At 36.8% G+C, this 17518-nt stretch overlaps 5 protein-coding genes across 6 annotated transcripts; 2 read left to right on the top strand and 3 right to left on the bottom strand.

Moving 5' to 3' along the window:
* The first annotated feature begins 1338 nt into the window (after window positions 1–1338).
* LOC110851873 (venom carboxylesterase-6) lies at window positions 1339–5014 on the top strand. Of its 2 annotated transcripts, XM_022099799.2 has the most exons (12): window positions 1344–2440; window positions 2617–2751; window positions 2817–2871; window positions 2936–3020; window positions 3163–3176; window positions 3264–3337; window positions 3416–3578; window positions 3652–3988; window positions 4051–4195; window positions 4262–4409; window positions 4472–4601; window positions 4677–5014. In XM_022099799.2, the coding sequence occupies exons 1-12, from the start codon at window positions 1991–1993 to the stop codon at window positions 4879–4881; spliced, it is 1941 nt and encodes a 646-aa protein (XP_021955491.1). In that variant the 5' UTR covers window positions 1344–1990; the 3' UTR covers window positions 4882–5014. The 2 variants fall into 2 exon arrangements, with proteins under 2 accessions (XP_035709729.1, XP_021955491.1); XM_035853836.1 differs by lacking the exon at window positions 4677–5014 and having other exon boundaries at window positions 1339–2440; window positions 4051–4179; window positions 4472–4521.
* Window positions 5015–5317: 303 nt separating this feature from the next.
* Window positions 5318–8343, top strand: LOC110852151 (F-box-like/WD repeat-containing protein TBL1XR1). The gene is made up of 7 exons (XM_022100138.2): window positions 5318–5696; window positions 5803–5874; window positions 5947–6177; window positions 6259–6400; window positions 6505–6834; window positions 6920–7154; window positions 7214–8343. Exons 1-7 carry the CDS (start codon window positions 5639–5641, stop codon window positions 7637–7639), a joined length of 1494 nt encoding a protein of 497 aa, XP_021955830.1. The 5' UTR covers window positions 5318–5638; the 3' UTR covers window positions 7640–8343.
* On the bottom strand, window positions 8343–10279 carry LOC110852466 (peptidoglycan-N-acetylglucosamine deacetylase-like). The gene is made up of 5 exons (XM_022100546.2): window positions 10054–10279; window positions 9839–9987; window positions 9542–9762; window positions 8596–9460; window positions 8343–8512 (listed from the first exon to the last, which is right to left on the bottom strand). Exons 1-4 carry the CDS (start codon window positions 10175–10177, stop codon window positions 9247–9249), a joined length of 708 nt encoding a protein of 235 aa, XP_021956238.1. The 5' UTR covers window positions 10178–10279; the 3' UTR covers window positions 8343–8512; window positions 8596–9246.
* A 467-nt stretch (window positions 10280–10746) lies between these two features.
* On the bottom strand, window positions 10747–17031 carry LOC110851792 (5-phosphohydroxy-L-lysine phospho-lyase). Its single transcript, XM_022099692.2, has 14 exons — window positions 15616–17031; window positions 15159–15277; window positions 14847–15081; window positions 14055–14148; window positions 13753–13961; window positions 13546–13691; window positions 13398–13477; window positions 13276–13314; window positions 13092–13197; window positions 12773–13020; window positions 11579–12713; window positions 11345–11493; window positions 11038–11262; window positions 10747–10980 (listed from the first exon to the last, which is right to left on the bottom strand). Exons 1-11 carry the CDS (start codon window positions 15666–15668, stop codon window positions 12555–12557), a joined length of 1488 nt encoding a protein of 495 aa, XP_021955384.1. The 5' UTR covers window positions 15669–17031; the 3' UTR covers window positions 10747–10980; window positions 11038–11262; window positions 11345–11493; window positions 11579–12554.
* Window positions 10771–11693, bottom strand: LOC110852689 (peptidoglycan-N-acetylglucosamine deacetylase). Its single transcript, XM_022100799.1, has 4 exons — window positions 11579–11693; window positions 11366–11493; window positions 11038–11262; window positions 10771–10980 (listed from the first exon to the last, which is right to left on the bottom strand). The coding sequence occupies exons 1-4, from the start codon at window positions 11691–11693 to the stop codon at window positions 10771–10773; spliced, it is 678 nt and encodes a 225-aa protein (XP_021956491.1).
* Window positions 17032–17518: the final 487 nt, after the last annotated feature.

The following is a 17518-nucleotide window of genomic DNA, read 5'->3' as shown; positions in this document are numbered from 1 at the left end:
TAAGCAATTAATCAATCGTATCGTATGTAAGTATTGACTCCAGTACAATTCGCCGAATTCTACCCCTCTACACGAAGCACCTGTCTTTTTCTTGATTGAAAACTGGTCTTGGAAAAATCTGATTTGATGACTCTTATATAACACCGACATGATTTTTTTGTCCATGAGCCAAGAATACCTATATCAAGTCAATTTCGTTATTTAATTGCTCGCAATTTTCTTTTGTAGATTGGATACCAGCACAAGTTTAGAATTAAAGCAACATTATTTCGCATGTGTAATTGTCATTTTGAAGAAAAAAGGATTTATTATATCATCAAATTGTCTTTCTCTGTTCCTCTCAAGATCTATTTCATCACGCGATAAATAAAATGACAAACATGGAATAAGACGACTTTTGTTCTACAAAGAAGTGTTAACATTAATACTTTTTTACCACGCATAATAAAATTAATCCGGTTATGTGGATTCTCTAATTATAGTAAAATGAGGATAAATGAAATGTGCTACAAGTACATGCACAGGTTTGTTTTCTTTCTATTCTATGGGTTTGTCATTGGTTTGGTACATTATCAAGTGTCCAATATCATGTAAATATTCATTTATTTTAATTTCATACTGCATCCAATTATTAGGAAGTGAAGTAAAATAGGTCAAAATTATTATTCTTTCAATTCGTCTTATCAAATAAAATTCGTGTTTCATTTGATACGAGTGTCATGTCCATGTGGGATGAGAAACTTGCAATTAATTAAATAACTACAAAAATATTCAGTTTGTAAATAATTATTTCGCTCCATCCATGCACACTTTTCTGTGTGAGGAATATCTTAAGTAGCATAAAAAGCTAGATTGACCACATTATTGTTTGTTTAATCGTTATATTCTGTAGCGAAAGTAAAAAAAAATGCAGTTTGTCATTGCATCCTGGATTTACTTAATTCCTTATTCCTGATCATCATCAGTCCAAAGGTTCATTTCATAAATACAATAACAGTTCACTTTGTAACTATTTGTACTTATTTACTACGCACAAAAGTCTGAAAACTACAACCACTTATTAAAAACTCGACCAGTTTCAAAAAAGTGCATGCGATGCAAATGCATAAACAACCGACAACAACAAAATACAAACCAAACAAACGTTTGACTCATGAAAACAATGCTATGAAATAATGCGTCGAAGAGGATCATGAGATCAACAATGTGTTGTTCTTTTAATCCAAAAACCAGCTTAAAAAGGCTAAAAAATTGATTCTTACCAGTAATTTTACTACATATGTACATACACATGTCGTCATAAGTGCTTCTTGTTTGGTATAAATGAAGCGAAAAGTGGTCATTTGACCACTGTTGACTCTGTTCGTTGTACATACACGCGATCGTACTCCACGCACAAAAGATTCTCTGCTAGATACTGTACCACCACACCACTTATTTCTACTTCATGTTTAGTAGTTTTGCACACATAGATTCACAGAGCTCTGTGCAAAAAGCTATCGCAAATAAATTGCAAATTCTTTGTGAAGTGAATGTTAGCGAGCTGAATGAACAAGAAGCACCCTTCCTACATTTCTTTCATAGTTTGATTATTAAACAAGGTAAATATCGTCATCGCCGTTCATTTTCATGATATTATTCTCATCTCGTCTCATCTATTGTACCGACGACGACGACGTCGACGGTGTGGCACTTCTCTCTCACATTTCTACCGTGTCGTATCAAGAAGAAGGAGGATAATTTATTTATTCCTCTCTTCTTCATCAGAATTTCTAAACCGTTTTTGCAACAAAAAGTTCCACGAGTTTTGTGAATATTAATAATTTTCCAGTGATGATGATAGTGTTCTTCAAGCCAAGTTCAATCTCATCACCTTGATCATATCCCTGCACATATTATTATTAGTGCCTAAAAAAGTGTGCATATAAAAAGTGGTCTTCTGACTCAAAGGTCAAATCACTTGGCCAAATATAATAGGTAAACAACCAAAATGCAATTTCCCCCAGCATCCGTCGCCTTCACGCAGCTTCTGAGTGCGATATGCATCATGATGGGATGCGAGCACAAGTATCCAGCCCCCGTTCAGAATATCGTGACCCCGCAATTATCAGCGTCAGCCTACAACACGGTGAACAGTCCGAGTTACATCGTCGTCAAAGAGGATGGTTCCACCTCCGAGGGAAAAATTGTGACACGACGGGGTCGCCTCGCAGGGAAAGGTCACCTTTTAAGGAATGATGACGACCTTAGTAATCAAATCGGAGATGGTGACGACCTGGACCAGGCTGACGATGATCACGTCATGTTGCCCCCAATCGTCGAAATACCAGGTCTTGGACGGGTTGAAGGGTATCACATGCGGGTCGTTAGTGGTCGACAGATTTACGCTTTTGAAGGAATTCCTTACGCACAAGCGCCCGTAACCAAGTTTAGATTTCAGGTGAGATGACGATGCCAAAATCAACACCAATAATTAATTAGGTGCTAAGGAATGGTTCATTGAAACCAAACTTTCTGTATACATGTTCGTCATGATTAAGCATGTCAATTTTGCAACTTGACTTTTATGACGTGCGAGTTGAGCTCATTTAATTGATCCACATTTTTTCTATATAGGCAACTGCTCCTCATCTGGGATGGAATGCCACTAAATTAGATGCTAAAGACCCTGGACCGCCTTGTATACAGTTGGTTTATGGAAGAATAAAGGGTTCGGAGGACTGTTTACGGTTAAATATTTACTCTCCAAAGGTATTTAACATGAATGATCTACATAAAAAAATGCAGGACTATAGTTTTTTTGCATAAAATCTCAGATTCCCAATGGAAAAACACAGCAAAAACATCCCGTCATCATCTTCATTCATGGAGGTATGAAAAAAAGAATTGTGACCAAAATTAGTGTCCAGTTTACAAAACTTTTAAACATTTTTAGGTCTATTTCTTGCTGGAGCGGGGTCAAATTTCGGTCCTGCATATCTCCTCAGAGAAAACGTAATTCTAGTCACATTCAACTACAGGTGAGACAATTGACAAGTAAAACAGCTTAATTGTTGCATTGTTAAATACACAGCAATAATCATTTTTCTTTTTTCCCACGACTCATGAGAACGTAGTAATAAACTAAATAAACCTTTATTATTTCCTTGTCCTCGTTTACAGGTTGGGAATTATGGGTATGCACCATTCCACAATTAAAGCACATTGTTAACATTGAACATCCATGCGACATAAATTTAATTGATTGCCTGCTCTATTTTCAGGAGCGTTTTCTACGGGGGATTCTGCAGCGTCGGGAAACTGGGGGTTAAAGGATCAAGCTTTTGCGATCAATTGGGTACATATTATTTGTATATGTAGAACAACCCAATTAAAAAAAATGCTATTTATTTCACACATTAAATCCACATTTAAGGTGCACAAGCACATCTCTTCCTTCGGAGGTGACCCTGACCATTTGGTAATAATGGGTCAATCCGCCGGCGGAGTGTGTGCCCACCTTCAAATGATGTCCCCATTAGCGAGGGACAAGTTACGAGCAGCCATAACCATTTCCGGTGGCGCTTATAATTTTTGGGGTATGAATTTCTCGAATATCTTGCGATAATGACCTCATAAATTAGAATAACGTGTTTACTGTTTAACGATCAGGTCTCAACAGTCTCGACCAAGGTCTCAGTGCGAGTCGAAGTAGTGCCCGATTTGCTCGATGTTCCCCCAATCAAGCGTCCCCCGCATTGTTGGCCTGCATGCAAAACGCATCCGCCGAAGTGCTCGTGGCCAACCAGATATTCACGTTCGGCTCTGCCCTCCCCGTCCCCATGATTGAGCCCCCCGTGCCGGGAGCATTTCTGTCCGAAACTCCAGACTCTGCTTATCAAAAGGGTCACGTGGCGAGGATTCCTCTCATAACGACCGTCACTTCGGAGGAAATCAATGCCTACATTGCAGAGATAACGGGACGTGGTGGGATACGAATCCTGAATGGGTAAATATTTTTGGGATAATAAAAGAATAAACTGGTAAATTACCACTTAATTTTTTTTGAAGATTATTTGACGTCGATGCTGCCAGCCTGTTGGGGCTTCGAGGAAGAATTCCATCCACCTCAGAGCGCAGCACGGTTAACAAGATTAGAAGCTATTATGGAATTAGTGGACGACGAGTTTTAATCCCTAGGCAATTATTTACACAAGTTCGTACATAATAATCATGAGTCATATTTTGTGGTAAAGGTTTGACGTAATGTTTTTCTAACTAGGTTGGGAACGCGAGATATTTCACGGTACCATTTCACCGTAGCGTCCAAATGCACTCCCAATTGGCACCGACATATGCTGGGATTTTTAATTACACCAATAACCCAATTGGACGAGCTGAAAGGTTGGGAATAGACCCGAAAGAATTTGGTGAGTTTGAAATATATCACCAAATATTATAACACTTTAATAATTACTTGGCGAATTTACAGGTGTGAGTCACACGGACGACTTGATTTTCGTCCTAAATAGTACAAACAAACCCCCAATCACGGAAAACCATTACGGTTTCGCTGTTACTAAACTGATTACAAATATGTATGCAAATTTTGGGAAGTCGAAGTGAGGAAATTTATTATCAACGAACGTTGTAAATATTTTGAAATTTCATAATAATACAAATATTAAACTTTCTAGCATCCCCTCGTTCACCGGAGAAGACGGAAACTTATACAATTTCTGGGACAGTGTCATAAATCCAGAAAATTTTCAAATTCTTCAAATAGACGAAGAAGTGAAAATGATTGATAATCCTTACACAAAATCCGCCAAATTTTGGGAATCTTTACATATTCCAGATATGAAGCAGTTTATAAAACTGTCAGTAAAAAAATCTTCATAAAAAAACATACCTAGCATTCAAGACTGTTACATTATGATATGATCTCATTTATAACTTTGTATCATTATTATTGCTAACTAACTGAGCAATTCAATGCAATAAAATAAATATCAATAAAATATGCAAATTACAATTTCTCTGCAAAAAATAATCTGCACATCGAAACTCCGCTAATGTTTTTGTTTATAGCTTTTCTGAGAACTGCATAAAACCAGGTTTAGTTAGAGTGGAGGGATGCATGTCAATGGCAGAAATACCTGAGATCAATTACCGACTAAACATAATATATCACTTTTATTTAAGTAAATAATGGACAATTTAATTAATTTGGTATCCAATAATTTTAAATATTTTAATTGTTTTGTCGAAATTTTGCTACTTACGCCCCTGAACAACTCCATCACCATCATTTTCTGGCGTCCACTTCCAAATCTGCTCTCCGCTTCCCTGTATTGGTTTAATCCTCGGTTTAAACGTAAAAACAGTTACATTTTTAATTAAAAATTAAAAAATATCTTTAATAAAATTATAATTTAAAAATATAATAATTTTAGTCAAGAGTTGAAGAAGTGGGGAGTGAGTCACCAATTTGTTAAAGGGCTTGACCATTGTTAAGTATTTTAACAAGTTATAGTCTTAATTTTGAAATGAAGAAGAATGATTAAGTTTTAGCAATTTATTTACTTTAATTAATTCGCCTTTTGACGACGGGGTTATACTAAAGTTTTTTCTAAAGTGGGACATTCTTTGTTTTACGATGAGTTTTACAAGCGACGAAGTTAACTTTTTAGTGTACCGGTATCTCCAAGAATCTGGTAATTTTTGACAGTTTGCTGTTTAATGATTCAAATATAAATTGTAGTTAAACGATCGGGTTTTGCGATTTTTAGTGATAATTGCTTATTAAAATTATACTTGCAGGTTTCCAGCATTCCGCATACACATTTGGGATAGAATCACATATTTCTCAGTCCAACATAAATGGAGCCCTTGGTATGTATAATTCAAAGTTAGGTTATTTTTGGTTGATGACGTTAATTTAAAACTGTTTGCCCTTGTATGTAGTTCCTCCGGCAGCACTACTTTCAATTATCCAGAAAGGGCTTCAATATACCGAAGCGGAGATCTCAATCGGGGAGGATGGTTCAGAACGAATGATTGAATCGCTTTCCCTTATCGACGCTGTGATGCCGGATGTCGTCGCATCCAGGCAGAAGGAGGCAGATCGTCAAAAATCAAAGAATGAAGAAGGAAACAATAACAGTGAAGAGAATGCTGTAAAGCACGCGTCATATTGTAAGAATTTTAACTAAATAAGTGCTAATTTAAAAAGTAAATAGATAGTCTGATTGATAAGGTGATGTTTAATTGATATAGCAAATGTCGGAGGCTCTGAAGGAAATAATGAAATCGACTCGGCCATTGAAATTCCTGCGAGTAAAGCAACTGTTCTTAGAGGACATGAGTCTGAGGTGTTTATCTGTGCGTGGAATCCCACAACAGATTTGTTAGCGTCTGGGTAATCAAATAAATCTACCTATTTGCAATATCTTTATCACAAAGTGAACATGTTTAAATAATAAGTTGCAAACAATTCAACACGATGTAAAAATTATTGCACAGATCTGGAGATTCCACTGCTCGTATTTGGAACATGACAGATAGCTCGGCCGCCACCACTGGAAACCAACTAGTGTTGCGACATTGCATTCAAAAGGGTGGAACAGAAGTTCCTTCAAATAAAGATGTCACCTCATTGGATTGGAATTGCGATGGAACCCTCCTCGCGACAGGATCGTATGATGGTTACGCCCGAATTTGGACGACGGAAGGAAGGCTAGCGTCCACTTTGGGACAACATAAAGGGCCAATCTTTGCTTTAAAATGGAACAAGAGAGGAAACTACATACTTTCTGCTGGAGTTGATAAAACAACGATTATTTGGGATGCTGCGTGAGTATAATAGAAGATTTTTTGGAGGAGTTACAGCCCATTTGTTTGAGTTTGCTTATTTGATTATGAATCTACTTATTTTCAGATCGGGCCAATGTACCCAACAGTTTGCTTTCCATTCTGCTCCAGCTTTAGATGTGGACTGGCAGTCGAACACGTCATTCGCGTCGTGTTCTACGGATCAGTGTATTCATGTTTGTAAACTAGGAATGGATAAGCCCATAAAATCCTTCCAGGGTCATACGAATGAAGTTAATGCGATCAAGTGGGACCCCCAAGGAAAATTATTGGCTTCATGCTCTGACGATATGACATTAAAGGTGAATAAAAATTATCTGTGCGTAGCGCTCAATTGCTAATTTTGTTGCTTGTTTTCCAGATTTGGTCAATGACACAGGATGGTTGCGTCCATGATCTGCAGGCCCATTCCAAGGAAATTTATACTATTAAATGGTCACCGACCGGTCCAGGAACAGCAAACCCGAATATGAACTTAATCCTGGCCAGCGCCTCATTTGATTCAACCGTTAGATTATGGGATGTCGAGCGTGGCAACTGCATTCACAAATTGACCAAGCACACCGAACCGGTGTACTCAGTTGCCTTTTCACCAGACGGGACATTGCTAGCATCTGGCAGCTTTGATAAATGTGTTCATATTTGGAGTACCCAGACTGGACAACTAGTCCACAGTTACAAAGGAACTGGTGGAATATTCGAAGTGTGCTGGAATTCTCGTGGAGATAAGGTCGGAGCATCCGCATCCGATGGCTCCGTATTTGTCTTGGACTTGCGAAAAATCTAAAACATTTGCATCAAGTTGACTGTTTTTATAAAACTTTTTGAAACATTAAAGTGTATCCCATCATACCACGTAGTGATCATCTTTAGCGGATTATTCCCCATTAACTAAATTACAAACTTGTGGAAATTCCAATTCACTTGGTGCAACGTTTTCTAATTTAATTGTATCTTTAGAATAATAATAATCCTAATTCAGAATAGTTTAAAAGTGTTTAGTTAAATTAAATCTGATCGCACCAAATAACTTGGTGACTAAACTGTTATAATACCATAACTCGTAAAAATAAGTAAATTATGTAATCATATATGCACGTATCGTTTTATGTATTATTAATTAGTTTCGTTTTAATGCATCTTATCATTTTCATATGAACAGTGCACTAATATTGTGGCTCCTAAGTTAGAAAAATATTGTGAACTAAACTAATATATTATCCTGAATGATACACTTGTGAAAATATAATGATAGTGACAATCTTCAATTAATTATCTCTTGCATTGTTGTGAATGCCTGATTTTTCTAAGGGCGACAATATTTTAATTGCGTTAGCACATATTTAGAGACTAGATATTATTGCATAATATCCTGCATATGTGTGTGTGAGTGTAAGTAATTTGGGTGAAATGGTATGGGTTGATTTTACTATTTGAAATGTCTACTATTTAACTAATTAAATATATAATAAATGTTCCAATTTTAAATAACTTGACATTTTTGACTTTTAATTACACTTGATAAGAATGCATACATTGTTTCATGATTAAGTCTTTAAGCGCAACGAAGACCGTCTGGAGTTGGGGAAAATCCTGAAGAACATTTACAGACTCGGAGAACTGGTTCGCAATATGCGTTTGCAGTACAGTCCGGATAAACCTGCAAAAAATTCATGTAATTTCAATTAAAATAAATATTTTTCAACGGCATCAAGAAATACAGATTAATGACCATTTCTTTACCTGGCAAGATTTTTCCACAAATCCGACACACTTTTGTCGAGTGGTATCGAATTCTCCGTCCAAAATGTATACACCGCCGGACCCACAGTTCCTCCTGCATTGACAACGACCCAGGTCGACATCGACGCCCACTTGGCACACCTCCCCGCCTACCGTCTCGTTTCGAGTACGAGACATGCAAAGTACCGTTTCTGAGTAACGATTACATTGCAGTAAGAGACCGTTGCACAATTCCCCATAGTCCGCCCCGTAGACAGTCGCTGTCGCCATCAGGGCGACGAAAATGATAGAAAATCCTCTCATTTTATGTAAAAGGGGGTGGTTTGACTTTTTGGGGAAGATGAGGAAATGGAGAACAATTGTCGAGGTCGGAGACTGGTGTGATCAATTTGAGCATTTGGTCACACGATTTCAAGTAATGATAACTCTTAATTGAAAAGTTGGATTTTCCAGATAATTCGGTCCGATAAGCCACTCGTGTACGTGCAAGAGAACTCATCTTGGACATTGAAACGGCTTATCAAAAAGTTACGTAAATGCTCTACATCATAAGCTCGGATCATTGAGTTCGTAAATGCATAAAAATTAAGGACATTGACATAACGTCATAAATTCAATCTCGTCTCAATTTGCCTCTATTTAGTCGTCATTTTATTGATACATCGGAACCCCAATACATTCTGACATTGTTACCAGCTCAAACCCTTGCCCCACCATGAATTCAATTGCAGTCGCAGCCAAATTCACTGCACCTCCTTGAACGTCGTGATGAAGTGCGATATAATTATGATGCAGAGTCGAGTTGATGGCAGAATAGTATTCTTCCATCCCGGCCTCGGTGTCGCCCGGGTGTGACCAGTCCCAACTGTAAAATTCCAGAATTTGAATATAACCCAAAATTTTACGTTGGAACAGCACTATGAATGCAACTCTAATTAAAACCAACGTGTCGATATTCCACATGATGACTTCATAGTTAAATTCCTCCTTCGCGACCCGAACCAGTTTCTGGTTATATTCGCCGTACGGTGGTCGGAAGATGGTGGGACGGACGCCGATCGTGCCATAAATCAAGGTCTCCACGCCAGAAAGTTCGGAGCGTATCTCGTCCTCAGTAATGTTCCGCATGTCGGGGTGAGACCAGCCGTGATTCCCGATTTGATGACCCTAACACAGATTAGTTATGTTAATAAAAGTACATAGATCAGTTAGTAAATTATTTATGCAAATATGTAATTAGTACTTCTCTATAGGCTCTCCGGACAGATTGTTGATATCTTTCGTAATCTGCTTCCCAAATTCCAACCCCAATGAGGAAAAAGGTAGCGGTGACATTGTAGGATAGGAGGAGATCCAAAACTTGTGCAGTTTGAGTGGGGTGTGGGCCATCATCTGTAAAAGATAAGAATGGGTTATCATACATAAATGTAATTAGGTTCTTAGAATTCTATTATTTACCAAATGTTAATGCATACTGGTTGGGAAGAGTGCAATTATACCAAACTTTGAGATCTTGCCCGGAAATGGATGAGACTGAAAGTACCAGAATGATAAACGCCAAAGAATCTTGAGCTGTTGCCATTTTGCTATTATTGGCAACTTACTGCACAACTTGCATGTAACAAATTAATTCTGTTAGTGCCTGACAAAAGTTATTTTATACCTCATGCCTGACCTCCAAATAATTATCCACTAATTACAAAGTGAAAATATTTACCAATTCATCAAGTTGTCCATAAGTTAATCCATATATCTTGATAAGTTTCACGTGTATGTGATGTGATATGCATTATTTGCAAAGGGTAATCAATCAGTCAAAATAATATACAAATCAGATTTCAAGAATTATATTTAATCTGTGATGCTGTAACATAACGAAATGCTAAATATGATGACTAAATACCGATTCATAACTGTAACAAATCATACATATTCATCTACTTTTTAATCAGACTTAAGTATTTGCATATGCAACAATTAAAGTTAACCGTATTAGTGTGATAAGTAGATTAAGATCGTAACTTATTGGTGTAACTGTCCAATCGAAAAAAAATCCAATCGGAATCGAAATCGCCCACTTGCTACTAACCTCGTATCATTGAGTTTGTAAATGCATAAATTAAGGACATGGACATAAATTCCTCGTCTCAATTTGCCTCAATTTTTGTCATAATTTTATTGATACATCGGAACCCCAATACATTCTGACACCGTTACCAAGTCGAACCCTTGCCCGACCATGAATTCAATTGCAGCTGCAGCCAAATTCACGGCCCCCCCTTGAACGTCGTGATGAAGTGCGATATAATTTTGGTGCAGACTCGAGTTGACGGCAGCATAATATTCTTCCATCCCGGCCTCGGTGTCGCCAGGGTGTGCCCAGTCCTGTTATATTCACCCCAATGAACTGTGTGTAAAATTGAATTTAAGGTTTAAATTTACCCCCGTGTCGATATTCCACATGATGAGTTCATAGTTAAATTCATCCTTCGCGATGCGAATCAATCTGTCGTTATATCCACCGAATGGTGGTCGGAAGATGGTGGGACGGACGCCGATCGTTCCGTAAATCAAGGTCTCCACTCCAGAAAGTTCGGAGCGGATTTCGGCCTCCGTAATGTCCCTCATGTCGAGATGGGACCAGCCGTGATTCCCAATTTGATGACCCTAATTTAACCCAGATTAATTACGTATGTTATGAAAATAAATAGATCAGTTAGTAAATTATGCAAATACATAATTTTAGTACTTCTCTATAGGCTCTCCGTACAGATTGTTGATATCTTTCGTAATCTGCTTCCCAAGCTCCAACGCCAATGAAGAAAAAGGTAGCGGTGACATTGTAGGATAAAAGGAGATCCAAAACTTGTGCAGTTTGAGATGGGTGTGGGCCATCGTCTGAAAAAGATAAGAATGGGTTATCAGTCGTGAATGTAATTTGGATCTTAGAATTATGCATGTACAAAATTTTGTATGTATTTACCAAACGTTAGTGCATACTGGTTGGGAAGGATGCAATTATACCAAACTTGCCCGGAAATGGATGAGACGGAAAGTACCAGAATGATAAACGCCAAAAAACCTTGAGATTTTACCATTTTGTTTAATGCTAATATTTGCAATTAACTGCACAATTTGCACACAACAAAATAACTCTGTTTTAGTCTCTGACAAAAGTTATTTTATATCTCATGACTGACCTCTAAATAATTATCCGCAAATTGCAACGTGAAAATATTTATCAATTCATCAAATTGTGCCTAATTTAATCCACATATTTTGATAAGCTTCACGTGTATGTGATGTGATATGCATTATTTGCAAAGGGTAATCAATCAGTCAAAATAATACAAAAATCAGATTTCAAGAATTACATTTAATCTGTGCTGTAATGAAATGCTATGATGACTAAATACCGAATCATAACTTTAACAAATCATACATATTTATCTATTTTTTAATCAAAAATAATAACTTATAATAAGTAGATTGTAACTTATTGTTGTAGCTGTCGAATCGAAAATGGTAAGTTGTACTTTTGTCGTCATTTATAGATAATTATAACAAATTCTAATTTTACTAACAATTCTTTATATTTGAGCATCACAGTAGGTTGACAAGTGTGCTTCGCTGGAAGATGCCGTTCAAAATGTTATAAATACATATGTTAATTACGTATGCAGATTAATTATGCTATAACAGGATTTTGTGCGTATAGTAAATTTAGAAGACAATTCACTGACAAAATTACAAGTACCCTTCACCATGAAATCTCTTACTCTTAAAAATGGTGTGTATCATGTCCCGTAATTGATAATAGATATTTGGTATCCAAGAACAGATACTAAATTTCCGAAGAAATCAAAGTCAAGTGAAGACATTAAGCAACAGATTCAAATATAGATTTCTAGAGCACAGAGAGAAGAGAAAGTTGTGTGAGATCATAAATTAATAGATTTCTAAGCTTTCACAGTTTTCCCAACTTTCTTCTTGTTATCCGTGTCAGCCAATTTTTGCTTCTTTCCATTGGGACCTTCGCTCATTGGGTCGTCAATTAATTTTTTCCGTTCGGTCGAACTTGCGTCCTTTGCGGAGGAGAGCTCAGTGGGCAAAATTAACTGCGAAAAAGTTTTCATAAATTCTGGACCAATTAAAAGTTAAAAATAAGTAGACTTACCTCGGATTGTTTCAATTCGGTGAGAACTTCGTCTAGCACGGAGACGAATCGGTCAGCATTATCTTGATTAAACACGAGTGGTGGTTTCATTTTCAACACATTTCGATAAGGTCCATCTGCGCTCAGGAGGATGTACTCGTCTTTCATGCGAGAAATTACGTGTTGCGCTTCGGCAGTGGCTGGTTCTCGAGTTTCACGATCTCGAACCAAGTCGATCCCCACGAATAGACCGATGCCACGAATGTCACCTGACAGATCAAAGAAAACATTATGTAAATTCCGATAAGGAATGTGTCCCAAATATTTAAAAAATATATACCAATTATCGGATGCTTGTCCATCAACTTGGTCAGCGAATTGACCAAATAGTTCCCTACCCGGGTGGACTTCTCCCGAAGTCCATCCTTTTCAATGGCGTCCATTACCTGAAAAATCATGATTCAACTGAAAGGTGAAGTTTGAATAAAAGTTAACAAAAATACAGAATTTACAAAACCACTTACGGCAATAGCAATCGCGCAAGAAACGGGATTTCCTCCATACTGCAAATTGAGTATTATTATTAACGACGATTCAATTTTGTGTGCACTGGACTTGCAGACTTGGAAATATAAAGAAATCATACCGTGTTAAAATATTCGATACCAGTGTTTGCAAAACTTTGAGCGATTTCCTGCGTTGTAATGACCGCGGCAACGGGATGACCTGCAAATCACATAACTATGTTGAACTTTGAACAACATATTGATACATCTTAAATGATAACTGCATACCATTTCCAATTGGTTTTCCCAACGTGACAATGTCCGGAACGACATCCTCCCCTTGAAGTTGGAAAGCCCAGTAATGCTTTCCCACTCGGCCAAACCCAACTTGAACTTCGTCAGCTATGCAAACACCGCCAGCGTCGCGGACATGTCTGTAAAATTCAATTTATCAATCAAATAGAGTGATAAATTTTTATTGTTTTTTCTACTCACTTGTAAACATTCCTCAAGTATCCGGGTGGCAAAATGACCTGACCACCACAACTTTGAAGACTTTCTGCAATAAATCCAGCAATATGACGGCCACCAGCGGTGACCTCTGCAATCATTGACTTGACATCGTCTGAGTACTTTTTGCCAAGTTCTTCTACTGTAAATTCGTTGTCCCTGTATTTGCCTCTGTATGAATCTGGACACGCAGCCTGTCAAAAAGTAGTCAAAATATGCAAAAGATCAAAACACATGCAATAATTTTTGCAAGCACTTTTCCTTCAAGTAAAATAAATCTCACTCACAACATGAATATGTTCAGGTTTACCACCACCTCCCGGCATGTTGAATTTATATGGCGAAATTTCAATTAATGATGTCACATGACCGTGATAAGCACTGCAAATAAATTAACAAACAGTCAATAAGTAAAGAATTAATTCACATCATTGACATCTTGTTGGCATTCATTCGCATAAAAATGCGTGAAATTTTTGGCAACGATTTCCAAAAAAAACCTTCGAATTTTGTTGTATGCAAGTGATCAAAGTTCATTCAGAGATGAGTCGAAGGTCATAAAAAAGTGTAAAATATGCAGTGATAAAAAGGAAAGATAATACATTTTGACACACTGAGGAAAATCTGTCAAAAAGTGTAGAACATTTCACAGCACATCACATGCAAAGATTGTCACAAAAGGATACATACATAACCAGATATGACGAATTAGCTGTAATTGAGCAACAATTTATCCCGATAAGAAAATACATGTGGCTTAAATGCTTTCAAATTGCATAATGAATACATACACATGCGAAGCAAATCCATTGGCCTCTCATTCTCAAGATCATTTTATGAATTTTATCAGAAACTAAATACACAAGAAGTACACGTAAAGTGTAAAGTAATAAAATGTGAGATTGATTTGGCCAACACTCGTAACCTGCCTTAACCTGCTTCATTAAATGAAGTTCATTTCATGCGCTATCAATCCGAAAAAATCTGGTCATTTGCAAGGACTTGCTCATAATAATGAGACTTGATTGAAATATAGAAATATATTTTAAAATAATTTATGCAAATATGTACAAACTCACTGATCCAATGTGATGATGTCGTGATGCTTGGTGTGAGCCCGAGCCAGTCGAAGTGCCAAATCATTCGCTTCTGATCCAGAATTGACGAAGAAGCAGACGGAAAGTTGGGGTGGAAAGAGGTCAGTCAATCGTTGAGCACAGATAACCAAGTTATCATGAAGAAATCTTGAGTTTGTGTTCAGCAGGGACATTTGAGTCGCTCCAGCCTGGACCACGGCGGGGTGGCAGTGTCCGACTGGTTAAAAGATTTTGCATGCAAAAAATAAGTTTCCCATAAATTTCTCATAAATTTCCCGTCTTTGTGGTGCATACCATGAGCCACATTGTTGATACAATCCAAATATGAGCGATCCTTTTCATCGTACATGTATTGCCCTTCAGCTCGGACAATTTTTATGGGGTCGCTTTTAAAGAAGAGTTTACAAGATGGCCTAAAAAAATGGAGAAATCAATTGAAAATTAATTGCATTATGCATTAAAAATCGATATTTAGCACCGAGAAAGTGTGGAAGTGACATATTGCATGGAAAGCTTAACAATGTTAATTGGAAAATGTCGTGACTGGATTCATGTTCTTAATAATTAAGGAGAGTGTGGCATGAAATTGACATAATAAAAACCTACAGTCAATTAGTGCAGACTTGACATAGTCATTTTCTCGGACTAAAAATTTAAAATTCTCATTCTATCTTCAAACGTGGGTTGAAAATTGTCACGCTATTATTGAATTTTCATAAAAAAATCAATACTGCATAAATAAATTACTTACCCAATATGCCTTTTGCGAAGACGGACAGTATCAGATTTAGGAAGAGCTTCCATTTTTTATTGAAAAGTTATAATTAGATTGGTAATTAAACCGAAGCACTTTATGGTATTTTGTAAATATCACTGTTTAAATTGACGAATTAGCTAGTCTTATTATTTTTTGGGTATTAAGTAATTACAAATTTCACTTTTTGCTCTGATGATGACAACTTTTTGACTACGTGACCCGTTGACAAAATTATGTAAGTATACGAAAAAGAATAAATTAGCACCCGATTTACTATGATATGTAATTATTGGAACGCCAAATCCGACTGCTGAAACGTGACTGATCAAAGAATTTCATGCGGCTTGATGTTTTATGACATTTCAGCCAATCCTCTCCTCACTTATCAAGTGGTACAATCAATTTTTATAATTTGGTCTCTGGACTCTGTATTTAATTTGGTTAGGATTAGCTTAATATTGACTAGCCGAACTTTTATCTATTTATGGAGGGTTTCTATTTAGTTATGTATATCACACATAAGTGTTAAGTATTAGCACTTGAGCCGTGTAATCGCTAATCCTCTCAACCTTTTTAGCTGGCTTAACCAAGTGGCTTATCTCAATTCAACAACCCTTTCCCCAAGATTATAATCAACTCTATGGAAAGTTAACGGCCTATAATAAGGTATAATCTGCTACAAATATCTCTTCCTTCATGCTGGTGGCTGTGTTATTATTATGCCATGCTTACCCAAGACTACTACGGCTCAATGTTTGCGAGAACATACTTATTCAGTTTTTGCGAACAAGTCGGGTTATTCGCTTTAAGCGAATTCGGTGGGAGAAAAGTCGATCGTGCAGTTCCGAGCTTTGCATGCCCTTGTTCCATCCATGGAATACGGCGTTATGAAATTCTGCAGACCGAATAATACATAATTTTCACATGTTAAATAACTCCATACTACATAACTATCTGACCTATCTTTGTGACCTATCTTTGTCTATCTTTGTAACATCAATGTCTGGAAAGAAAGTTACAAAATGACGACCAATTCCACATTAATATGCATTCTATTACTTATCTTGAACTTTAAATGACAACAATGAAATTATTTATGAAACATGTAAAAAATGGTGACTAATCATAAATAGGATTATTTTGTGTGTACTTTCCACTTAAAAAAACCAACAAAGGAATCAACAAAACTCAAATTGAGATAAAAAATAGAATTGAATGGATTATGCGTCACAAGTAAAATTCGGAGAAGAATGGAAATATTTAAGGTTAAAAATACCTTGTATGCCGTACAGAAATCTTAAAATAATGAGTGAAATTTGTCCTGAACCGAAAAAAACTGGGTGCGGCCCGAGCAGAAACCACTCCCAATTTATGGAACACTTTTTCCTCTACTGCATCGTCTGCCGATGCAGCAGTAAAAGTGGCTCATTTCATACCGTAGGCTTACTTTTATACCCAAAAATCCTTTAATTGAAGCGATTTCTTTTCCGATTTAAATAAATTGATATGCAATTGCAAAAATTGAAGTGATTGAACCTTGGGGATGAATTTATAAGGATAAATTTGGAATAGATTAGTATACTCTTCTCATGTGTCAATCTTGTAATAATTTTGCCCTCGATTCAGTTCATTTACAGTAGGCAAATGTTTTCCAACAACTTTAACATAACGGATTTTTTAAGAAATTCATTTAAAATTATAATCAAACCACTTAATGCAGTATTCTTTTGGGTAGAGTCAAATGCCTTGGGATTCAATCAATGAAATTCGATTTCGCAATCCACAAAATTCAGACAACTCAAGGATTTCTGGTGATTTGATGCATAAGGAAAATTCTTCCGAGATTCGACATACGTATGTTTGTCCATAGGATGAAAAACAATAGATATTTTGAATT

This window comes from Folsomia candida, unplaced genomic scaffold, assembly GCF_002217175.1.
Source record: "Folsomia candida strain VU population unplaced genomic scaffold, ASM221717v1 Fcan01_Sc007, whole genome shotgun sequence".
In the NCBI taxonomy this organism is placed as follows: domain Eukaryota; kingdom Metazoa; phylum Arthropoda; class Collembola; order Entomobryomorpha; family Isotomidae; genus Folsomia; species Folsomia candida.
The sequence above is the reverse complement of the archived record's forward strand: the minus strand, read 5'-3'. Positions and strand labels throughout refer to the sequence as shown.